The sequence below is a fragment of the Aquarana catesbeiana genome, linkage group LG10 (assembly GCF_042186555.1).
Source record: "Aquarana catesbeiana isolate 2022-GZ linkage group LG10, ASM4218655v1, whole genome shotgun sequence".
Lineage (NCBI taxonomy): Eukaryota > Metazoa > Chordata > Amphibia > Anura > Ranidae > Aquarana > Aquarana catesbeiana.
In genome coordinates this window covers 21,154,899-21,181,312 of record NC_133333.1, presented here as the reverse complement: position 1 = coordinate 21,181,312, position 26,414 = coordinate 21,154,899, and the positions used below count along the sequence as shown (strand labels likewise).

The 26,414-nt window shown below is 44.0% G+C and overlaps 1 protein-coding gene across 2 annotated transcripts; it reads right to left on the bottom strand.

The window, feature by feature from the left end:
- Positions 1–115: 115 nt before the first annotated feature.
- LOC141110434 (phospholipase A2 inhibitor and Ly6/PLAUR domain-containing protein-like) lies at positions 116–26,162 on the bottom strand. 2 transcript variants are annotated; one of them, XM_073601780.1, is made up of 5 exons: positions 26,084–26,162; positions 13,255–13,371; positions 10,009–10,158; positions 5,774–5,914; positions 116–491 (listed from the first exon to the last, which is right to left on the bottom strand). In XM_073601780.1, the coding sequence occupies exons 1-5, from the start codon at positions 26,133–26,135 to the stop codon at positions 334–336; spliced, it is 618 nt and encodes a 205-aa protein (XP_073457881.1). In that variant the 5' UTR covers positions 26,136–26,162; the 3' UTR covers positions 116–333. The 2 variants fall into 2 exon arrangements, with proteins under 2 accessions (XP_073457881.1, XP_073457880.1); XM_073601779.1 differs by lacking the exon at positions 26,084–26,162 and adding an exon at positions 17,907–18,053 and having other exon boundaries at positions 119–491.
- Positions 26,163–26,414: the final 252 nt, after the last annotated feature.

The window sequence follows — 26,414 nt, the reverse complement described above, 5'->3', positions numbered from 1 at the left end:
AAGTTTGGGGTGGAGGAACCTGACCTCAACCCGATAGCACACCTTTGGAATGAATTAGAGTGGACACTGCGAGTCAGGCCTTCTCGTCCAACATCAGTGCCTGACCTCACAAATGTGCTTTTGGAAGAATGGTCAAACATTCCCATAGACACACTCCTAAACCTTGTGGACAGCCTTCCCAGAAGAGCTGAGGCTGTTATAGCTGCAAAGGGTGAGCCATTAAAGTTCATGTGCATTTAAAGGCATGTGTCCCAATACTTTTGACAATATAGTGTAGTCTAAAGGCCTTTTTTTTTTTTTAGACATTCCAGAAAAATACTGTTAAAAAGAAAATCATAGCTGGGAACTTTTCTGGAGACCAGTACTTCCATTAGTGCAGGCAAATTCAGAAACCGTCTTTACTCCTTGGCTGCTACTAGAGTGGTTGCCAAAATCGCAGATGCTTTTTGTGGCACAACCGCGTATTGCTGTTGAATTTTTTGTTGATCCCGCTAAAAATAAATATATTAAAAAAAAAGTTTCAGAAAATTATACATTTTACAACAAATATTTAAAACTATTAAAACTGTAATGGCAGTTTTATCTCAATAACACCAACACATATCAATAAGGTCTTAAAAATTAGGCTCCAAATGTGTCAATTCATGTTTTTTTTAAATCTTGTAAAAATAAAGAAAAACAAGAAAATAGGACTTTAACAATGTGGCCCACTATTAGATATATGTATGAGAATGGGGATCAAACCACCATATGGAGGGCCAGACATAGGAACCAGTGTGTCATCACCAATAGAAATCACTATGCATTTCGTCAGAGGCTTCTTCAGGTAATTATGAAACCATGGTTTCTCTCTCTCCACCCCTCTGTGTGAGCTGGATGCACTTTGCCCCCTTCTCCCAGTGTTGTAGAATGAGGTCTCTATGGCTCTCAGGCCTACTTGATATATAATATATCATATATATATTATATATATTTAATAGCAATAGAATTACCTGAAGAAGCCTCTGGCGAAATGTGTAGTGATTTTTATTGGTGATGATAAATGTTAAAGTCCTACTTTCTTGTTTTCCTTTATTTTTGCATGCCTACATGAATGTGGTATCACAATTACGTTATGTCTCTGAACTTTATCTATTTTTTTTAAATCTTGTTAACTTCTCTTTTTTCAATGAACATTTTGCTTACATTTTGTGATGTTAAAGGGGTCTATATCTAAAAAAAATCCTATGCAAATGTCTCAAGCATTTAGTGAACTGTCACAAATAATGTATTTTGCCTAACACGTTTATTCACATGATCTTCAGCTCCAACTAGTGGCCATAATGCAGGATTTTCCTAATTTAGAGATTTCAGAAAAATACTGTGTTACGAAGACTAGATAGTGCTGATGGTGATTTAGGAAATAACCTAAATACGAGATCATTGTGGCAGCTTGAAGCATTCACAAATTTTTATATATAGCCAAAAATTTTTTTCTCTCTTTCGATAGAGTAGGGAATAGATAGATAGAAGCCTTGTCGGGCTTTACTTCTGCAACAGAAAAACAGAGGTGAAATCAGGTGAAATCTTTCTAAGGGCTAAGAGTTATTGGTGATGGATCCCACTTCAGAAGGCGTAAGGGTGGGTAAAAGGAGGGCCTGGTATCCAATTAGAAGCAATAAGAATATGTAGTTGTTTTATTAAAGGTAGCAAAACATGATAAAACAAATGCGTTTCCAGGGAACAAAGACTCCCCCTTCTTCTAGCCTAACAGAGACAGAAAATAAAAAAACATTCAGAAACATATACAGTAACTCCCAAAAGTGAGTACACCCCTCACATTTTTGTAAATATTTTATCATATATTTTAATGTGACAACACTGAAGAAATGACACTTTGATACAATGTAAAGTAGTGAGTGTACAGCTTGTATAACAGTGTAAATTTGCTATCATAATCATAACGTGATCCCGCGCTACAACAGAAATATATAAAAGAGATTCTTCCCTAAATAAATTAATGAACCTTATGTATAACTAATACAATAATTAAAAAACAGCAGTGCAAGTGCAAAAAATGAATAAGTCCAAAAATAAATAAATCAATCATGGGGCATATGATTCAAGGTGATGTTAATCTCTTAATTAAATCAACTAAAAATGTCCAAAAGAAGGAAATCTTGTATAAGAAGTTCCAGCAAAACGGTGGACAGGGAGAAGTTTAAATCCACAAAAATGAGCTCACAGAACTCTCACCTTCATATCTTGATAAATCAGCATGTAGAAACAAATGGGGATCATTTCCGTTATTCCAACTTCTACCACCAGGGGGTCCTCCATTCCACTATAAGTATGACTGCCTGAAGTACCAGCATAAACCCAATAAGAAGAAATTCCGCTATATCGATATCCACCACTAGGGGGTCCTCACTTCCAGTGTACTTCAACCTCCGTACTTCAACCACCTCCGGGGAGTGGCCGTAGGTTGAAGTACACCGGAAGTGATGTGAGACTGGCGTCCAGACGCCTTAGTAGCTGATTGATGCTTGTTTTTTAAACTTTTATTGTAAGAGTCCAATTTTATCTTTGAAATAAACCTTTATGCTTATAATATACTACACTACTGGAGCTTTCTCTCTCTCCCACCATTTTTATCTCTTCCCCCTCGTCCTCCCCCCCCCCCCCCCCCCTTGCGGAGGTGACGAGGCCATATGAGGACTTGGATGTGGAGTCTTATTCAGATGACCTATTTGGTGGAGCAGAGGAGTGGTGGATATCGATATAACGGAATTTCTTCTTATTGGGTTTATGCTGGTACTTCAGGCAGTCATACTTATAGTGGAACGGAGGACCCCCTGGTGGTAGAAGTTGGAATAACGGAAATGATCCCCATTTGTTTCTACATGTTATACATAAGGTTCGTTAATTTATTTAGGGAAGAATCTCTTTTATATATTTCTGCTGTAGCGCGGGATCACGTTATGATTATGATTTATTGAGAGTGGATTGTGATACACTGGAAGATTCTGCTGCAGACAGCTGTCTTCGATTTATTTGATTGCACTTCAATGCACTATATGCACTTTGTGATTTAATGGTTCATTTAATAATTGTACTTGAAATTATATCGTTTTTAGGAGTTCACCCATAACACATTTTAGTAGCGCAAAGGTTTTTTACATTTTCAGTGTAAATTTGCTGCCCCCTCAAAATAACTCACACAGCCAATAATGTCTAAACTGCTGGCAACAAAAGTGAGTACACCCCTAAGTGAAAATGTCCAAATTGGGTCCAAAGTATTAATATTTTGTGTGGCCACCATTATTTTCCAACACTGCCTTAACCCTCTTGGGCATGGAGTTCACCAGAGCTTCACAGGTTGCCACTGGAGTCCTCTTCCACTCCTCCATGATGACATCACAGAGCTTCTCCACCTTCTGTTTGAGGATGCCCCACAGATGCTCAATAGGGTTTAGGTCTGGAAACATGCTTGGCCAGTCCATCCCCTTTACACACAGCTTCTTTAGCAAAGCAGTGGTCATCTTGGAGGTGTGTATGGGGTCGTTATTATGTTGGAATACTGCCCTGTGACCCATGCTTGGCTTAGATACGTCACAGTACATGTTGGCATTCCTGGTTCCCTCAATGAACTGTAGCTCCCCAGTCCCGGCAGCACTCATGCAGCCCCAGACCATGACACTCCCACCACCATGCTTGACTGTAGGCAAGACACACTTGTCTTTGTACTCCTCACCTAGTTGCCGCCACACACGCTTGACACCATCTGAGCCAAATAAGTTTATCTTGGTCTCATCAGACCACAGGACATGGTTCCAGTACCCGACACTGTGGTCGAATAGTTCGGGGGACTCCTCCGTGCATGATGGCGGCGCTAGGGAAGGAGTGACTGCTGACATGGAACCGAGGGAATAGGCCGCTTTGACAGCTGCATTGGCAGGCAAACTACTCTGAGCCTGGGTGACAGAGGATGAGGAGGATTAGGACGGCTTTGTTATCCATTCCACCAACTCTTCTGCATGTTGTGGCTCAATAACATGGCCAGCTGCAGAAAAAAAGGACAAGCGTGCCCCGCGGCCACGTGCTGAGTATGCACTATGTCCACGACCAGCACTGTCGACTGTAGACACAGAGCCTGCTTGCCCTCTTTTAGTGGCCTGTGAGCGTCTGCCTCTCCTTGGTGGCCTTTCGGACATGCTGTTAATTTTGCTTAGCAAAACCACACTACACTGTATTGTGTACACCACTATAAAAGTAGTAGCAACTGCACTAGGGGTGCACGGTATTGTGTACACCAACAGAAGTGTAATAACAACTATGGGTGCACTGTATGTATTGTGTACACCACCAGAAAAGTAGTAGCAACTGCACTAGGGGTGAACGGTATTGTGTACACCACCAGAAGTTTAATAACAACTATGGATGCACTGTATGTATTGTGTACTGTGTACACCACCAGAAAAGTAGTAGCAACTGCACTATGGGTGCACGGTACTGTGTACACCAACAGAAGTGTAATAACAACTATGGGTGTACTGTATTGTGTACACCACAAGAAAAGTAGTAGCAACTGCACTATGGGTGCACGGTACTGTGTACTGTGTACACCGCCTGAAGTATATTAGAAAAAGTACAACAGGAATGGCCTGCAGTCAGGTATAGGCTTGGCTACACTGGATGCAGTGGATATATATATATATATATATATATATATGAGACTGACTGTATATATATTAAATACACTGCAGCTAACTGAATAACCTGCCTGCAGTATATTAGAAAAAGTACACCAGGAATGGCCTGCAGTCAGATATAGCTAAATTGGATGCAGTGGATATATATATATATATATATATATATATATATATATATATATATATATATATATATATGACTGTCTGTATATATCTATTAAATACACTGCAGCTAACTGAATAACCTGCCTGCTGGCTTAATCTAAATGACACTCTCTCTCCGTCCACGTCAACAACCACACTACACGGGGCCGATGTGCAGGCAGCCTTATATAGTGTGGGGCGTGGACTTAGTCCCCCTGAGCCATGATTGGCCAAAGGCACCCTGCCTTTGGCCAATTATGGCTCTCTTAGCTGAGGGCACTGGGATTGGCAAAAGCATGCAGATCATGGTGCATGCTTTGGCCAATCATCATACTGCAATGCACTGCGCTCCCACAATGCATTATGGGGCGTTACGCGACACTCGAATTGGTTGCGAATGCCCCATAATGTTCGGTTTTCAGCGAACAGCCAATGTTCAAGTCAAACTCATGTTCGACCCGAACAGAAAGCTCATCCCTATTGTCCACCTGTCCTGCTCTGCATGCTACCTGGTCCCTGCTGGTTTTTCACCTGCTGAGTGCTGCCATTCCTTCCACATCTACTATATGCCAGCTGCCTGTCAAGCACCTGTCACCTGCTGTCTGCCCAGTCCTGGGTCTGCTGTCTCTGCTGTTCCAGTGATCTGACCGGTCTCTGGCGACACACCTGCTACCCACTGCCATGGCTGACGGAACATCTTACGGGAACTCGTACCTTGCCGGGCTCTCGCAGCCACTGTCGCAGTACCAGTGGTCCCAGAACCGGGGCTGTACGAGAGGCCTCCCTCTACACGTCAGACTCTGCCACAAGCTACGTGACAATTACGCATAATAATACACGTGTTTAACCACATTTTACTGCAATGCATTAGTGTAAATGGGCCATTATGGTAAATACATTTTTTTTTTAATAACACTGGCTCTGTTTGTAATACTGACCTGATACTATTGAGGTTTGGCGAAAACACATGTTCTCATCCCCCAAACACTCCATCGTATCTGAACCGTCACACCAGGTGGAGTCAGTAGACATGCAGGATTGGCATGTCAATCCATTGGATTGTGGGCTGTTCTCTGGAACTAAGGTAAGAAAACATAATATGAACATAATGGCATGGGATTAAAGAGCACCTGTATTTAAGTAAAAAACAAAGGGTCACCACACTGAGACCTTCTAACAATGAAGATGTTAACCCTCTTCGCAAGGGTAAAACAAATGTTAAAGTCCAAGTACAATTTTGCAACTTTGACATGTGTTAGTAAAACAGTATATATTATCACAACTACTTTGTGCATCCAGGTGGATTATACCGTGTTGTTTTCAGGACAATTTTGGCTTTTATTTGGTGGTAAATGGTAATGGCCCAAAATAGCAAAAACATTTTTTTTTTTAAATGTAGCTGTATATTTCTTGTTACCACCATAATAACGTTGTCTTTTTTTAACTCTTTAGGCTGAGGTGCTGGTGGTGGGAAATTTTTATCCGGTTTTTGGTATTACCATTTGTAATTTTGTATTAAAGTTCCCCTTATCTTAAGCTGCGTGGTCCTTAGTAATCTCTTTTAGGTGAGGTACTTCCCCACCTTGTTCTTTTTCTTGTTACTACCATAACCTACCACCAAAGAAGAACCCAAAATGTATTCTTCTGCTCTGGACGATCAAAGCAATACCACATATGTGTATGTTAGTTGTTATATGTACCCATAATAGGGCCCAGAAACCATGGTGAGCATTTTGCTTTTTTTTTTTTTATCCTACCTAAAACACACTAAAGCCTCGTACACACGGTCTGATTTTCCGACGGAAATTGTGTGATGACAGGCCGTTTGTATGCTCTATCGGACAATTGACAAATGTTGGATGGCAGGCTTTGAAATTTTCCGTGGACAATGGTCTGTTTTCAGGTTTTCCGATCGTGTGTACACAAGTCCGTCAGACAAAAGTCCAAAGTACAAACACGCATGCTCGGAATCAATGCTCATCAAGCACGTCATTAGCAAAAGGTGCCCAAAAGGTGGCGCTCAAGAGCTGAAATTTCACGTAATACTTTACTACGTTTGTGTTTGTTGGCAGACAATTGTGTGCCGTTTGTATGCAAGACAAGTTCATGGCCAACGCCCTTCGGACAAAAGTCTGGCGCTTTGTCTGCGGAAAATCCGATCGTGTGTACGAGTCTTTGCACTGACACTAACTGACCCTAATACTAATTAAAAAAAAAAAAACATCCTGCCCAAGATGGAACTCTGCCTATCCCCACCCCCTCTGTCTGTCTCCAAACGCATACATTGTTTTTTTTTTCCTAGAAAAATAGTTCTGATGCCTTGAGCTTCAAGAACCTCCATACATACTATGTGTAGGTAAACAAATCTTGGGAGATATAGTTTTGGAGTATGACTATGTCAGTAGGACCTCCTAGCAGTTGCCTCTGGAAGAAATATATTGAAGCCTGGTGATGATGTCACAGGAAGTAATTACAGATGTCCCTCACTACAAGGACAAGGTAAATGTTTTTATGCTTAGTAATGGATTTTGACATTTCTACTGTATGTCTGCCACTTCAGAGTGATCTAACATAGACCTAACTTATAATTTGTAACTTTATTAAAATATCCATTTAATCAAAAAAATATATTTTTTAAGGATTCCCCTAGCAATTTTTATACAAATAAATATCCTTCCCCCACTTGTATTTCCTGTTTCTCTATCAGCTCATCCCCCACAGTTATTAACTTTTGTATCACTCTCCCTTTTAGATTGTGTAGCACCCTCTAGTGTGCTACTAGTGGTAGTGTAGGATCATTTATGTTGACTTGTGCTTATCCCCCGTGAGTCCTAATTGGGTCATGAGATTACTTTAGGTCAGAGCTAGATAACTCATGCAGGCAAGTCTCTATTGACTCCCCCCAGGTCTAGAAGTCTGGAGAAACTTCTAGAGGTTAGTGGGCGGTGGCCAGGAGGATTGATCTGCATAATTAGGGGAGCTTGACCAATCCCAGGCTGTGGGCCTGGCAGGGTGGTTGGGCCAGCCCATAAGTATGGATGAGTCAGGCTGGCAGGGAAGATGGGTGGAAGATGGACATGGAGTGCTGAGGGAACTGTCAGTGGCCCTTGAGGCAAACCCTCTAGTCTGGGGGAGTATTCTGCCTCGGGCTGGGGCTTGGGTGCTGGCCTGGGAGGATCCTGACAACAGAAGCAGTTTGGAAGGAGCCATCCCTGAGAGGCAGCAAGAGAAAGGAGGACAGTGTGAGTACTGAGGCATGGTCAGGGACTTACAAGGGAAGAGACTGCCAAACGTAGCAGGTCTCTCTAGAAGATAGAGGTGTGCTTAACCACTTCCCGTCTGCCGTATGCAGAAAGTGGTTCAGTTATCCTGACTGGGCGTCATATGACATCCAGCAGGATAAGCCACGATCGTGCGCCCGCGGCGATCGATGATTTGGTGTGTCACTCTGACACACCACATCTCCAATCATGGTAAAGAGCCTCTGATGGAGTTTCTTTACCATGTGAACAGCTGTGACCAATCACAGCTGATCGCAGCGTGAACCAGGAAGTGCCGGTAATCGGCTTTCCTCGGTGCGCGCTTACAGGGAGATCTGACTGGCGGCTCTCCTGTCAGAGGGGGTGTGCACTGATAATCGGCAGATTGATTATCAGCGCAGCCCCCATAAGAGGTGCCCACCACAATGCCAATTAGTGCCCACCCTAATCCCAATGAGTGCCCATAAAAGTGCCAATCAGTGCCCATCAAAGTGCCAATCAGTGCCCATGAGTAATGCCTGTCAGTGCCCTTCACAGATGCCAATCAGTGCCCATCCGTAATGGCTGTCAGTACCTCAACATCAGTGCTGCCTATCAGTGCCATCTATTAGTGCCCATCAGTGCCGCCTATCAGTGCCCATCAGTGCCGCCTGTCAGTGCCACCTACCAGTACCCATCAGAGTTGCCTATCAGTGCCCATCAGAGCTGCCTATCAGTGCCCATCAAAGCCACCTATCAGTGCCCATCAGAGCCGCCTATCAGTGCCCATCAGTGCTGCATATCAGTGCTGCTTATCAGTACCCAACAATTCTACATATTAGTGCCTCCTTATCAGTGCCTATCACTGCCACCTTATCAGTGCCACCTCATCAGTGCTTATCAGTGAGCATCAGTGAAGGAGAAAAAAAACTTTTATAACAGAAACAAAAAACATTTTTTCCAAAAATGTTGGTCTTTTTTTTTAGTTTGTTTAGCAAAAAATAAAAACCAAGTGGTGATCAAATATCACCAAAAGAAAGCCCTATTTGTGGGAAGAAAATGATAAAAATGTAGTTTGGGTACAGTGTTGTATGACCGTGCAATTGTCATTCAAAGTGTGACAGGGCTGAAAGCTGAAAATTGTCCTGGGCAGGAAGGGGGGAAGTGCCCGGTATTGAAGTGGTTAAAAAAAAAGTATGGGAATCTGTTTTTTTTTTCTAAATCATACTTCCCTAGCTGGATGCAGCATCACCACGCTCACTGGAGTGCTGGGCTGGGGGGGGGGGGGGCAGGAGCGGCCAGCTCAGGCTGAGCTGGGTGCTGATCCAGGCCTGGTGGGTCATTGTCGCAATCTTGCCCGAGCCTGGCCCGACTCTGTGACGTCAGCAGACAGCGGACTTCAGCAGCTGCATTTTTATTATTATTTTAAACTGGGGGGCGATCAAGGGGCTAAACGTGTTCCCTGGGACGTGTTTCTAACTGTGAGGGGGAGGGGCTGACTGGAGGAGGAGAGAGATCGCTGTTCCTAATCACTAGGAACAGCAGATCTATCTCTCCTCCTCTGTCAGAATGGGGATCTGTCTGTTTACATTGACAGATCCCCGTTCTGCCTCTCTGTGGAGCGATCGCGGGTGACCGGAGGATATTGCGGCCGCCAGGCAAGCGTAACGGCTCTGGCGCCGCACCACGGGTGCGCGCCCCTTTGTGCTCTTAAAGTGGCCGACGTACACCTACGGCGATTCGCCCAGGGGAGCCAACCTGTCACAGTATAATGGTTGTTAAGTGGTTAAAATAACGCAGTGCCGTATTGCAAAAAATAGCCTGGTCATGAAGGGGGGGGGGGGGGTAAACCTTCTGGAGTTCAAGCGGTTATTTATTATTTTTTAATTTGCATATTTAGTTTTACATTCATAACATTTATTTATTTCACTTACGGGAAGGAAGAGGTGGGGTGCAACGATCAGTTCTACAACACGATCTACCCAACTTCACTCTTGCATTGTTATGAAGGCTGAAACTTCCGCTCGTGTTACACTTGTCCTCCCGTGTACATGACAACATGTATGATTTTGACACAATGGAATCTACAATAAAAAAACAAATCATTTCATTCTCTGCAATGAAAATAGACAAAGTTTTAATGTGAAAAAAAATGGCAACACCCCCCCCCCCATTTATACCAAACGTTTAGAGGGGCTTTGCACATAACAAACAAAACAAAAGTTTCCCGCACTAAAGCCTCGTACACACGATCAGATTTTCCGATGGGAATTGTGTGTTGACAGACTGTTGGCCTAAAATCCGGCCATTTGTACGCTCCATCGGACAATAGTTGGATGGCAGGTTTATAATTCTTCCGCGGATAACGGTGTGTTGTCAGATTTTCCGATCGTGTGTACTCAAGTCCATCAGAGAAAAGTCCAAAGTACAATCACGCATGCTCGGAATCAATGCTCACCAAACACGACATCAGCAGAAGGTGCCCAAAGGGTGGCGCTAAAGAGCTGAAAAACCACTTAGTACGTCACTGCGTACGTGTTTGTTGGCCGACAATTGTGTGCCGTTTGTATGCAAGACAAGTTCCTGGCCAACGCCCTTCGGACGAAAGTCAGGCGCTTTGTTTGCGGAAAATCCGATCGTGTGTACAAGGGCTTAAGGCCCCATACAAACTATTAGATTTTCTGCAGATTTTTGTCTTCGGATTTACCAAAACCATGTACTGTAGTGCAAGGGCCTGCCTGATTGCATGCAAATTGAAACTCTACTGCCCCGTACACACGGTCGGATTTTCCGATGGAAAATGTGTGATAGGACCTTGTTGTCGGAAATTCCGATCGTCTGTGGGCTCCATCACACATTTTCCATAGGAATTTCCGACACACAAAGTTTGAGAGCTTGCTATAAAATTTTCCAACAACAAAATCCGTTGTCGGAAATTCCGATCGTGTGTACACAAATCCGACGCACAAAGTGCCACGCATGCTCAGAATAAATAAAGAGACGAAAGTTATTGGCTACTGCCCCGTTTATAGTCCCCACGTACGTGTTTTACGTCACCGTGTTCAGAACGATCGGATTTTCCGATAACTGTGTGACCGTGTGTATGCAAGACAAGTTTGAGCCAACATCCGTCGGAAAAAATCCATGGATTTTGTTGTTGGAATGTCCGATCAATGTCCGACCGTGTGTACAGGGCATTAAGGACCTCATATTATATAGTTTTGGTAAATCTGAAGACAAAAATCTGCAGAAAATCTAATAGTGTGTATGGGGCTTTAGACTACTTACCAAAAAAAAAATACACTGAACTTTAGTGGCATCCCAGTCTTACTCCGTAGGGTTCTACGTAGGGTGACCACGTCCCCTATGACGTTATGGACAAGGGCTATGAGTTATGTCATGGGGTCCATACTCAATCACATAGGGGAGACCGAATGACAGCCACTTGCTGGTAAGTAAACATAAGGGTGGGATCAGCCAACGTTACTAGGTGAACGTGGCCAAAGGTCATCACTCAGAGAATCCTGTCCGTTACATCATAGGTGATGTGGTCACACAGCCCGCTCGTTCATCTTCCCCCTTTCTGGCCAGCCTGTTGTATGTTCAGATAAAGGTCTAGTATGGAGTTTTCGGGGGGGACATGGGGTTCCCTTCAAAATCCATACCAACCTGAAGGACCTGGTATGAATTAGGGGCGACTCCCAGGCCGTTTAAAAAAAAATGAATCTGGCTCTTCTTTTGTTCACATTCTGCTGTCAGCGGTAGCGATAGCAAATGAGTTAAGGTTGGGAAGAATGCAGCGGCTGCCTGCTCCTTAACAACCAGGTATTCCTAATTAAACAAAACAAATGCAGAAGATGCAAAACAAATTCCGAAAACAAATCAGTCCAATTAACAAATTCATTCGAAACAAAACAAAAATTTGTGGAGTGCACATGTCTAGTACTGTAGTTGTCACCATCAGAAAAAAACACCCTAAAAAATGCCATGTAGTCACCTATAGAGCACATGTGTGTAGGCAGGACGAGGCTTGGGGAGGTCAGCAGAACTGAGATGAAAAAGGTGTAAACAGTTTTTTTTTTTTTTTACTAAAATAAAAAAATGCCAATTTTTTGTTACGATACACAACGCTCTAACAAACTAACTGTCATCCAGATAGAGTTAGGAGCTAGTAGTGAATATTGACTTATTATATTGGGCTATTATATTTTGTGCATTGCAATATTATTTTGCTGTTTGGATGACATGAGTGATGATCTTAAGTGTGCTATTCACACATTGTGCCCATAAAACATAAAAACAGACATCTCTGATTTTAACTGACGCTTGTGACTCTTTGATAGACATGTGCACTGATGAAAAATGTGTTCGTTTTCGCTTCTTTTTTTTTTTTGGGGGGGGTTTTTTATTACATTCGTTAATTCGTAAATTCATAAATTCGTAAATTTGAAAATTCATAAATTTGAAAATTAGTAAATTAGAAAATTCATAAATTAAAAAAATTAGAAAATTCGTAAATTCAAAATTCAGAAATTAAGAATGAGAATCCAAAAAAGTGAAAGCATAACTAACTAACTAATAATAACTAACTATTAAAGTATATGTATTGGAATTTCCTTTCAAATTTGGCTGTTAGTGAACATAACAAATACGAATTTATCGGAAGTTACGAATTTTCCTAAATAACGAATGGCGCATCTAAACAAATGGAACAGAATGAATTAATAATGAATATTAATAATAAAAATATTTGATTATTAGTATTGTTATTTATTATTATTAATTTGTTATGTTCCATCAGTTTAGATACAGCTTTCGTTATTTCAGATAATTCGTAACTTCGGATACATTTTTTATTCGTTACGTTCACTAACAGCCAAATTTGAAAGGAAATTCCAATACCTATAATTTAATAGTTAGTAATAGTTAAATTATTATTAGTTAGTTATTATTTCAGATTTTCAAATTTTCGGGTTTCGGAATTTTTGAATATTCGAATTTACGAATATTTGGAAAAATGTGTTAAAATTGGTTAATGGGTTTTCATTAATTCGGATATTTCCGAATTAACTAATTTGTTGAAATTCATTAAAGAACAAATGTGGAACGAAACAAATTGCACACGTCTACTCTCCGACATAAATTCCACATACTGTAGCATTTTTTATTGAATAACTTACCCTGAGACCAGCTTTCTGTGTATACAGCTCCACACACTGAGCCAGAAGGACAAGTTATATTTGGGCCAGAACACGAGTCAGATGAAGAAACACACTGTGTACAAAAGAGCGAGTAGCCTAAAGAGAGAGAAAATACAGCAAGGATTCAACCACAACAGCAGTAATATTTAACTGTATTGAGAACCTTATTTATCATCCATTTTCCAACTCTCATCCTCCAAAGCAGATTTAACCTGCAGCTCTTCCATACATCTTAGAAAACATATGTGACCGGTAGAGTTGGGCGAACACCCGAATTTGCGGAGTGCACGGCGGGATGTTCACCTGCTGAGTGCCCCACAATGCACAATGCTACATTGTACCCCTACTCGTTCACCCAAAAAAAAGTCTCAAAAAGAAACAAAAACACACACAATTCCTTTATTAAAAATAAAAAAACAATGTCCCCCGATGTAGAGCCATCATCAATCATGATGCCCGCTGCACCGCTGGACCCGAAAAACGGCGAAGGCTGACCGCCGCCTACCTGCTCCACCATTTGACAGCTCTTATTTAGGTAAGGGGCAACGACACTTGGCAACGCCACCTGGTGGCACCGCCCCTTGTAAAGTCACCAACCCAACATGCACTGGTCAGTGGCGTCACTTGGGGCGTAGCCACCAGACGGTGTCGCCAGGTGGCCCTGCCCCATACCTATATAAGAACTGTCAAACGGCGGAGCAGGTAGTCGGCGGTTAGCCTTTGTCGCAGGTGGCGGGTCTTTTTCCTTTTTCTGGATCCGGCAGTGGCGGCGGGAATCGTGATTGAAGATGGATCTACATGGAGGACATTGTACACACACAGACCCTTCACACCTGTACACTCACAGCCCCCCTCACACCTGTACACACTCAGCCCCCTCACACTTGTACACACTCAGCCCACCCCCCACACCTGTACACACTCAGCCCTCCTCACATCTGTACACACTCAGCCCACCCCCCCACACCTGTACACACTCAGCCCACCCCCCCACACCTGTACACACTCAGCTCACCCCCCACACCTGTACACACTCAGCCCACCCCCACACCTGTACACACTCAGCCCTCCTCACATCTGTACACACTCAGCCCACCCCCCACACCTGTACACACTCAGCCCACCCCCCCACACCTGTACACACTCAATCCACCCCCCACACCTGTACACACTCAGTCCACCCCCCACACCTGTACACACTCAGCCCCCCCCTCACACCTGTACACACTCAGCCCACCCCCTATACCTGTACACACTCAGTCCACCCCCCACACCTGTACACACTCAGCCCTCCTCACACCTGTACACACTCAGCCCACCCCCCACATCTGTACACACTCAGCCCACCCCCACACCTGTACACACTCAGCCCACCCCCCACACCTGTACACACTCAGCCTCCCTCTCACCTGTACACACTCAGCCCACTCCCCACACCTGTACACACTCAGCCCACCCCCCACACCTGTACACACTCAGCCTCCCTCACACCTGTACACACTCAGCCCTCCTCACACCTGTACACACACAGTCCACCCCCAACACCTGTACACACTCAGCCCCCCTCACACCTGTACACACTCAGCCCACCCCCACACCTGTACACACTCAGCCCCCTCACACCTGTACACACACAGCTCCACCTCACACTTGTACACACTCATCCCCCTCACACCTGTACACACTCAGCCCACCCCCCACATCTGTACACACTCAGCCCACCCCCCACACCTGTACACACTCAGCCCACCCCCCACATCTGTACACACTCAGCCCACCCCCCACACCTGTACACACTCAGCCCACCCCCCACACCTGTACACACTCAGCCTCCCTCTCACCTGTACACACACAGCCCACTCCCCACACCTGTACACACTCAGCCCTCCTCACACCTGTACACACTCAGTCCACTCCCCACACCTGTACACACTCAGTCCACCCCCCACACCTGTACACACTCACACTCAGCTCACCCCCCACACCTGTACACACTCAGCCCTCCCCACACATGCACACACTCAGCCCTCCTCACACCTGTACACACTCAGCCCTCCCCACACATGCACACACTCAGCCCTCCTCACACCTGTACACACTCAGCCTAGAGCTGCACGATTAATCGTTAGGAATGGAGATTGCGATCTTTTCCCCCTCAAGATCTTGACAAAGCATTTTCCCGATTCTTTCTATGCAGAGAATTCTCTGCTGAAGCCGATTGCTGTCAAAAAAAAAAAGGGCAATCTGCCAAGTATTACAACATTCCTCAGCTGCTAAGTATAAACATTGTAGTGTTTTGTCCTTTAGGTCAAAGGAATAAACTTCTGTGTGTAAATGAGGGAAGTTTAACCACTTAAAGACTAAATCTTTTTCTGAAACTTGTTGGTTTCAAGTCATTATTTTTTGCTAGAAAAGTACTTAGAACCCCCAAACATTATATATAAATATATATATATATATATATATATATATATATATATATATATATATATTTTTTTTTTTTTTTCTTTGCAGAGACCCTAGAGCAGAGGTCTCCAAACTGCGGCCCGCAGGCCGAATGTGGCCCTTTCCTTGCCTTTATCTGGCCCTCAGGGCACTATTCAATAGGGTAGTATTCCTCCCACTGACACCAGAGATGAGGAACCAATTTTCCCACTGACACCAGTGATGGGGCACTATTCCTCACACTGACACCAATGGTGTCATTTCTTTACTCCCACTGACCACCAAGCCTATAGTATTGTTTACTCCCACCGATGTCAGGGCATTTTCAACTCCCCCTGGCCACAGTCCGGCCCCTCCTAAAGTTTGGAGGGCAGTAAACTGGTTGTTGCAATATTTTATGTCACACTGTATTTGCGCAGCGGTCTTTCAAACGCAATTTTTTGGGGAAAAAATACACTTTAATTAATTTAAAAAAAATCAAACATTAAAGTTAGCCCATTTTTAATTTTTCTTTGTATAATATGAAAGATGATGTTAAGCTGCGAGAATCGTGATCTTTATTCTAAGCAAAAAAATTCTCCTTTTGGCCAGAATTGTGCAACTCAGCCACACCCCCCCCCGACCCTTATCTGAGCATGCAGCCTAGTTGGCCAGGAGAGGATGGGGAAGAATGTGCATCCTCCCCCCTCCTGAACCATACTAGGTCCCGTGCCCCCAAGATGAGGGTGTCCTGTTCATATTTGGTCATGAGGTCATGAGGTCACCTTCTTTGTATACTTGAAGAGCTGATGATATGCTAAAGTGTCCCTAATTATGCCAGTCTAGTATAGTGGCATCCCCAGCCTGTGCCACCCCAGGCTTTTTGGGGCTTCACATATCATTGAAAATAAAAACAGTGCATTCTTTTAGGACATGTGTGAATTATTAATTAAGATTAAGAAGCTCTTACCAGATGCCACCAAAGTTGATACCACCCCCAAAATTTGGAGAAGTGATACCATTATGAGAGCCTTCTGTTTCTCTAAGTTGGTGCAGGGCAGAAGTGGCAGCTGCTTAATTTTGTAAAACTTATTTGCATTGATTGGATCTGACCTTGCATAAATATTCTGTACCAAAAAAAAAAAAAAAAACAGACTAGGTTTCATTTCCTTCCAAATCCCTCCTGGAATGTGTGCAAACCTGGTGGCCAACTACAAGAAATGTCTGACCTCTGTGATTGCCACAAGGGTTTTGCCACCAAGTACTAAGTCACGTTTTGCAAAGAGGTCAAATACTAATTTCACTCATTAAAATGCAAATCACTTTATAACTTTTTGAAATGCATTTTTCTGGATTTTTTTGTTATTCTGTCTGTTTAACAAAGCGACGCTGCGCTTTTTCATATTCCTATGAAAGAGACTTATCAGTACCTCGATGTGCAGGCATCCATTCCTTCTTATCCAATTACACGGCCGGCGAGCCGAGGCTAGCACCCCTGGGAGGAGTCCATTCCCCAGCTCACCTGGTTCCATCACTCACTAGGAGGGGCATTTTCTTTTCCCATCCCCCCACACCTGTACGCTCACAACCCTCCCCCCACACACACATGTCACACTTAGCCCCCTCACACCTGTACACACTCAGTCCCCCCCCAGACCCTTATCTGAGTATGCAGCCTAGCTGGCCAGGAAAGGATGGGGAAGAAAGTGCATCCTCCCCCCTCCTGAACCACACTAGGTCCCATGCCCCCAAGATGAGTGTGTCCTGTCCATATTTGGTCATGAGGTCACATGGAAGACCCACCTTCTTTGTATACTTGAAGAGCATGTTGATGTGCTAAAGTGCCCCTAATTAATTTTCAAGATGATACTTAGACAAGATGGTATATGCCAGTCTAGTATAGTGCCATCCCCAGCCTGTGCCACCCCAGGCTTTTTGGGGCTCTGATGCTGGAGCTAAATGTAATATTTTGCATACTAAGTTCCCAGGCCCTGAATCTTGGAGTGCTTTGAAGGACCAATGTCCGGATACTTCTCGGTATAAACTCTGACCTTCTAAAAATGTCTAAATCACTGTAGATAGTTTTACTTTATGTTAGTATTGATTCCTGATATTTATTGTTAGAACTTCACATATTATTAAAAATAAAAACAGTACATTCTTTTTAGGACATGTTTGAAATATTATTAAGATTAAGAAGCTCTTACCAGATGCCACCAAAGCTGATACTACCCCGAGAATTTGGAGAAGTGATGCCATTATGAGAGCCTTCTGTTTTTCTAAGTTGATGCCTGGCAGAAGTGACTGAGTACGCTGGAGAGCTGTTTAAGTTTGTAAAACTTATTTGCATTGACTTCTTGGATTTGACCTTGCATAAATATTCTGTACCACAAAAAAAAAAAAAAAACAGACTAGGTTTCATTTCCTTCCATTTCTTTCATTCAGTTTTCTATAAATGTCAAATCTAAAGAGTGAATTTAACTTTAAGAAGTTTTCATCTAATTTCTAATTCCTAAGATTGTAAATGGACCATATTTATAACTTTGCAGCCAAAAAGCACGACTCTCTGTACTTTAGATCACATTATTTTCAGGAAATAATAAATATGGTCTTTTGTCATATGCAAAAACACATTTACAGGTACCCATACAGTGAGGGTAAAAAATAATTTGATCCCCTGCTGATTTTGTAACTTTGCCCACTGACAAAGAAATGATCATCCTATAATTTTATTGGTAGGTTTATTTTAACAGTGAGAGACAGAATAACAACAAAAATATCCAGAAAAACATATTTAAAAAAGTTATAAATTGATTTTCATTTTAAAGAGTGAAATCAAATAAATATTTGATCCCCTGTCAATCAGCAAGATTTCTGGCTCCCAGGTGTCTTCTATACAGGTAATGAGCTGAGATTAGGAGCACTTTCTTAAAGGGAGTGCTCCTAATCTCAGCTTGTTACCTGTATAAAAGACATCTGTCCACAGAAGCAATCAATCAATCAGATTTCAATCTCTCCACCATGGCCAAGACCAAAGAGCTGTCCAAGGATGTCAGGGACAATATTGTAGATCTACACAAGGCTGGAATGGGCTACAAGACCATCGCCAAGCAGCTTGATAAAGAGGGTGAGAACAGTTGGTGCGATTATCCGCAAATGGAAGAAACACAAAATAACTGTCAATCTCCTTCATTCTGGGGCTCTATGAAAGATCTCACCTCGTGGAGTTTCAGTGACCATGAAAATGGTGAGGAATCAGCCCAGAACTACACGGTATAATCTTGTCAATGATCTCAAAGCAGCTGGGGCCAAAGTCACAAAGAAAACAATTGGTAACACATTTGCTAATGAACATAGGAAAAATTCAGAGGAGAACTGGGTAAAAGTGTTGTAGTCAGATGAGTCCAAAATGGAGCTCTTTGGGATCAACTCAACTCACCGTGTTTGGAGGAGGAGGAATGCTGCCTATGACCCCAAGAACCCCATCCCCCCCGTCAAACATGGAGGTGGAAGCATTATGCATTGGGGTGTTTTTCTGCTAAGGAGACAAGATAACTTCATTGCATCAAAGGGACAATGGACGGGGCCATGTACCGTCAAATCTTGGGTGAGAACCTCCTTCCTTCAGCCAGGCCAATGAAAATGGGTCCTGGATGGGTTTTCCAGTACGACAATGACCCAAAACACATGGTCAAGGCAACAAAGTAGTGGCTCAAGAAGAAGCACGTTGAGGTCTTGGAGTGGCCTAGCCAGTCTCCAGACCTTCATCCCATAGAAAATATGTGGAGGGAGCTGAAGGTTCAAGTTACCAAATGCCTTGAATCCATTAATGACTTGGAAAGGATCTGCAAAGAGGAGTGGGACAAAATCCCTCCTGAGATGTGTGCAAACCTGGTGGCCAATTACAAGAAACGTCTGACCTCTGTGATTGCCAACAAGGGTTTTGCCACCAAATCATGTTTTGCAAAGGGGTCAAATACTAATTTCACTCATTAAAATGCAACTCAATTTATAACTTTTTGAAATGCATTTTTCTGGGTATTTTTGTTTTATTCTGTCTCTCACTTAAAATAAACGTATCATTTAAATTATAGACTGATCATTTCTTTGTCACTGGTCAAACATACAAAATCAGCAGGGGACCAAACACTTTTTTTTCTCTCAGTGTATGGGTAAGTGTTGTGCATAGGCATGTGCAGGGAGGGGGGGGTGACAGGTATGCCTTTGGCCAATCATGGCTCAGGGGGACTAAGTCCACGCCCCAAACTATGTAGGGCTGCCTGCACGTCGGCCCCGTGTAATGTGTTGTTGGCGTGGACGGAGGGAGTGCCATTTAGATTGAGCAGGCAGGCAGGTTATTCAGTTAGCTGCAGTGTATTTAAGCTACGTTTAGCTAGATCTGACTGCAGGCCATTCCTGGTGTACTTTTTCTAATATACTTCAGGGGGTGTACACAGTACACAGTACTGTGCACCCATAGTGCAGTTGCTACTACTTTTATTTATTTATCTATTTATTTCAGTTACTTATATAGCGCCGTCAATTTACGCAGCACTTTACATTGTACATTCAAATCAGTCCCTACCCTCAAGGAGCTTACAATCTAAGGTCCCCAACTCACATTCTTACATACTAGGGACAATTTAGACAGGATCCAATTAACCTACCAGCATGTCTTTGGAGTGTGGGAGGAAACCGGAGTACCCGGAGGAAACCTACGCAGGCGCAGGGAGAACATGCAAACTCCAGGCAGGTAGTGTTGTGGTTGGGATTCAAACCAGCGACCCTTCTTACTTTTCTGGTGGTGTACACAATACAGTACACCCATATTTGTTATTACACTTTTGTTGGTGTACACAGTACCATACACCCCTAGTGCAGTTGCTACTACTTTTCTGGTGGTGTACACAGTACACAATACATGCAGTGCACCCATAGTTGTTATTAGACTTCTGGTGGTGTACACATTACAGTTCACCCCTAGTGCAGTTGCTACTACTTTTCTGGTGGTGTACACAGTACACAATACATACAGTGCACCCATAGTTGCTATTAGACTTCTGGTGGTGTACACAATTCCATTCACCCCTAGTGCAGTTGCTACTACTTTTCTGGTGGTATACACAGTACACAATACATACAGTACACCCATAGTTGTTATTACACTTCTATTGGTGTACACAGTACCGTGCACCCCTAGTTCAGTTGCTACTACTTTTCTGGTGGTGTACACAGTACACAATACATACAGTGCACCCATAGTTGCTATTAGACTTCTGGTGGTGTACACAATACCGTTCACCCCTAGTGCAGTTGCTACTACTTTTCTGGTGATGTACACAATACATACAGTGCACCCATAGTTGGTATTACACTTCTGTTGGTGTACACAGTACTGTGCACCCTTAGTGCAGTTGCTACTATTTTTCTGGTGGTGTACACAGTACACAATATGTACAGTGCACCCATAGTTGCTATTAGACTTCTGGTGGTGTACACAATACCATTCACCCCTAGTGCAGTTGCTACTACTTTTCTGGTGGTATACACAGTACACAATACATACAGTGCACCCATAGTTGCTATTAGACTTCTGGTGGTGTACACAATACCGTGCACCCCTAGTGCAGTTGCTACTACTTTTCTGGTGGTGTACACAGCACACAATACATACAGTGCACTCATAGTTGCTATTAGACTTCTGGTGGTGAACACAATACCGTTCACCCCTAGTGCAGTTGCTACTACTTTTCTGGTGGTGTACACAATACATACAGTGCACCCATGGTTGTTATTACACTTCTGTTGGTGTACACAGTACCGTGCACCCCTAGTGCAGTTGCTACTACTTTCCTGGTGGTATACACAGTACACAATACATACAGTGCACCCATAGTTCCTATTAGACTTTTGGTGGAGTACACAACACCGTTCATCCCTAGTGCAGTTGCTACTACTTTTCTGGTGGTGTACACAATACATACAGTGCCCCCATAGTTGCTATTAGACTTCTGGTGGTGTACACAATACCGTGCACCCCTAGTGCAGTTGCTACTACTTTTCTGGTGGTGTACACAGTACACAATACATACAGTGCACCCATAGTTGCTATTAGACTTCTGGTGGTGTACTTGAGTATGTGTTATTGAGTCACAACATACAGAAGAGTTGGTGGAATGGATAACAAAGACGTCCTCATCCTCCTCATCCTCTGTCACCCAGGCTCAGAGTAGTTTGCCTGCCAATGCAGCTGCCAAAGTGGCCTATTCCATCAAGTCCATGTCAACAGTCACTCCTTCTCTAGCCCCACTATCTTGCACGGAGGAGTCCCCCGAACTATTCGACCACAGTGTCGGGTACATGCTGCAGGAGGATGCACAGCGATTTGAAGGCTCTGATGATGGTACCCAGGTTGAGGAAGGGAGTAACGTGAGCCTAGAGAGAGGGGGTGCCCAAGAAGGTCAAGAAACTGGCAGTCATGTTCCCCCAGCTGCAGCATACTGCCAAGTTTGCTCCAGTGACGAGGTGGGAGGGGATGATGAGGTCACTGACTCTACTTGGGTGCCTGATAGAAGAGAGGAGGAGGATGAGGAGGCACATCCCCAAAGAGGCAGGATACCCTCCAGGGTGCAGCTTAAGGGCAGCCACCATATTGCATCACACCGCAGAGCTAAGCAGGCGCAGGTCACTGCTGACTCCACGCATATTTTGAAAAGTTCTTTGGTGTGGGCTTTTTTTGACACGTGTGCAGCAGATTGCACCGTTGCTGTTTGCAACATATGTCTGAAGCGTATCAAGCATGGCCAAAACAGCAGCCGCTTGGGCACCACATGCTTGACCAGACATATGACGACCTCCTATGCAGTCCATTGGAAACAGCAGGTAAAAGACCCACATCAAAGAACAAGGCGGACCTCTCCTTGCTCCTCATCAGCTGGGATCTCCAACCCCACTATACCTCCAGTCCTCTTAGAAACCTGCAATGAGAGGAATGAAGGTATAGAAATAGGTATCCCAAGTACTTGCGACCAATCTGCTAACGGTACACACACATCCGATTTTAGCAGGCAAATTTCCCTACCCCAGTTGCCAAACCGTTGAAAGAAATTTGGTCCCAGTCATCCACATGCTCAGCGTCTGAATGCTAGCTTGGCCAAATTGCTAGCACTGCAACTGCTGTCTTTTCAGCTGGTAGATTTTACCCCCTTTTGTAAATTTGTGGAATGTGCGGTACATCAGTGGCAGGTTCCCAAACGCCATTTCTTTTCACGGAAGGCCAATCCGGCTCTCTACCAGCATGTGGAAGGCAATGTCTTGGCCTCGTTGGACAGGGCGGTCAGTAGTAAGGTGCATATACTGCTGACTCATGGTCCAGCAGGCATGGACAGGGATGTTACCTTTCTTTCACAGCACACTGGGTAACTCTGCTGGCAGCTGGGAAGGATGCAGGACAGGGTTCAATATTGTTGGAGCTTGTTCCACCACCACACCTCCAAAATGCTAGTAGTGGTGATTCTGCCACAGCTCTCTACTCCACCCCCTCCTCTTCTTCTTCCTCTATGGCCTCTTCCTCTGCAGATTTGTCCTCTGAACCAGCGGTGCTCCGTAGGCATTCAAGGGGCTACGCAAGCACTCAGGCAAAAATATGCCATGCGGTGCTTGAGTTGGTCTGCTTAGGGGACAGGAGCCACACTGGGACAGAGATTCTGCCAGCTCTGAAGAACCGCCTCATTTGTGACTTGCCTACCAGGTGCAACTCAACGTTGACAATGCTGCAACTGCTGCACATGCAGCAGAGGGCCACCTGTGTGAGTACGGCACCAAGATAAGATCAGGAGAGCTTGGCTTTTTTCGCCACACCAGTGGCTACTGATCAAGCATGCATGCACTGTCCTTTCACCATTTGAGGAGGCCACGAGTATGATGAGCAGTGACAGTGCAATAATCAGTGATACTGTCCCTCTTGTCTTCCTGTTGGAGCACACGCTTCGTGGAATAATGGACAGGGCACTTGAGGCAGAACAGCGGGAGGAAGAGGAAGACTTCCTTACCGCTCAAGGCCCCCTTTATCCAGATAGTATTCCTGCGGGCCCGCCAATCACACAGGAAGAAGAAGAGGAGGAGGATTGTGTCAGCATTGAGGTGGAGGATAACACTCAGCATCAGCAACAGTCTTCAAGGGATCGTTTTCAGTCCCCAGAAACCCATGGAGTTGCACGAGGTGGTTGAGGATCATGTGATCCTTAGTGACCCAGAGCTCTCAGGATCGAATGCCTCTGCAAACTTACGCTGCATGGCCTCCCTGATCCTTCAAAGCCTGCGAAAGGACCCTAGGATTTGTGGTATCAAGGAGAGGGATCATTACTGGCTGGCAACCCTTCTTGATCCACGTTACAAGGGTAAGGTTGCAGAAGTTATCCAGCCTTCGCAGAGGGAGCAGAGGATGAAACATCTTCGGGAGGCCTTCCAGAAAGGTTTGTGCAATGCGTTTCCAGAACCTGGGAGGTTACAATTTCCTGGTGCTGGACAACGTGTTGCTGAGGCTTTGTTCAGTCACAGAAAGAGCAGTGGCTGATGCCTTCAGACAATACTTCAGTCCTCAGCGCCAAGGTCTGATTGGTTCCAGCAACCATCACCAGCGTCTGAATTACATGGTGCAGGAATATCTAGGGGCAAGATCAGACTTGGAGACCTTTCCACCAGAACGTCCACTGGGTTACTTGGTCTTGAGGAAGGACCACTGGCCAGAGCTTTCTCAATATGCAATTGAGCTACTGGCCTGTCCTGCATCCAGCGTTCTTTCTGAACGTACATTCAGTGCTGTTGGAGGCTTTGTAACTGATCACAGAGTGCGCCTGTCCACAGACTCTGTTGATTGGCTCACATTCAAAAAAATGAATCAGTCTTGGATCACCAGCTACCAAGCAGTAGCAAAAGAGAAAAAAGCAACTCCTGTGCACAGGTGGATCAACATATATAATACGTAGACACAGGCCTTGCTGCCCTCAAGGATGGGGATCCTAGTAGAAACCGAAATAAAAAGAAGACGGGGCACACCAGCCTTGTGCATTAACTTTTAAAACATTTATCAAATAAAAATAGTAAAAGAAATAACTCACAAGCAATTGGTGGAGGAGGCACAACATAAAATCGCACCGATAGACAGCCTGCGATTTAGGATGAGCGAAACCTTCCAAGGGTCGTGGAGGAACGCACAGACGTCACAATCAGCTAACGCGTCCCCTCTTCATCAGAGCTATGCAGTGCCCAGCTACCAAGCACCTGATGCTGATGTAACCGATTGATTTTTCTATGAATGTGGGATCCTTTGAAGACTGCATATGCTGAGTGACTATCCAATTATGCTGAGTGATTATCCTATTCCTCCTCAACCTTCATGATGATAGCTTCTAAGAATATTTTTGGTTCAGGGCACCACCACCACTGCCTAAGGCCCAATTTTCTGCCCCTGTTTAACAGAGGCATGTAATTACAATTTTTGATCAAATATTTCACAGCAGGGCTCGTTCCTGCGCTCAACAAGAGTATCTGTGAGGGTTTGCAGTGTTGTAGCACCACTACAACTGCCTAATGCCCAATTTTTCTGCCCCTGTTTAACAGGGGCGTGTAATTGCAATTTTTGATCTAATATTTCACAGCAGGGCCCGTTCCTGCGCTCAACAAGAGTATCTGTGAGGCTTTACATCACTCACCGGGAGGGGCGTTTTCTTTTCCCATCCCCCCACACCTGTACGCACACAATCCCCCCCACACACACACATGTCACACTTAGCTCCCTCACACCTGTACACACTCAGCCCCCACCCCCCCCGACCCTTATCTAAGCATGCAGCCTAGCTGGCCAGGAAAAAATGAGGAAGAATGTGCATCCTCCCCCCTCCTTAACCATACTAGGTCCCATGCCCCCAAGATGAGGGTGTCCTGTCCATATTTGGTCATGAGGTCACCTGGAAGACCCAGCTTCTTTGTATACTTGAAGAGCTAATGATGTGCTAAAGTGCCCCTTATTAATTTTCAAGATGATACTTAGACAAGATGGTATATGCCAGTCTAGTATAGTGCCATCCCCAGCCTGTGCCACCCTAGGCTTTTTGGGGCTCTGATGCTGGAGCTAAATGTAATATTTTGCATGCTAAGTTCCCAGTCCCTGAATCTTGGAGTGCTTTGAAGGACCAATGTCCGGATACTTCTCGGTGTAAACTCTGACCTTCTAAAAATGTCTAAATCACTGTAGCTAGTTTTACTTTATGTTATTGTTGATTCCTGAAATTTATTGTTAGAACTTCACATATTATTGAATATAAAAACCATGCATTCTTTTTAGGACATGTGTGAACTATTATTAAGATTAAGAAGCTCTTACCAGATGCCACCAAAGCTGATACCACCCCGAGAATTTGGAGAAGTGATGTCATTATGAGAGCATTCTGTTTTTCTAAGTTGGTGCCGGGCAGAAGTGACAGCTGTTTAATTTTGTAAAACTTATTTGCATTGACTTTTTGGATCTGACAATGCATAAATATTCTGTACTACAAAAAAACAGACTAGGTTTCATTTCCTTCCATTTCTTTAATTAGGTTTTCTATAAATGCCAATTCTAAAGGGTAAATTTAACTTTAAGAAGTTTTCATCTAATTTCTCATTCCTAAGATTGTAAATGGGCCATATTTATAAATTTGCAGCCAAAAAGCATG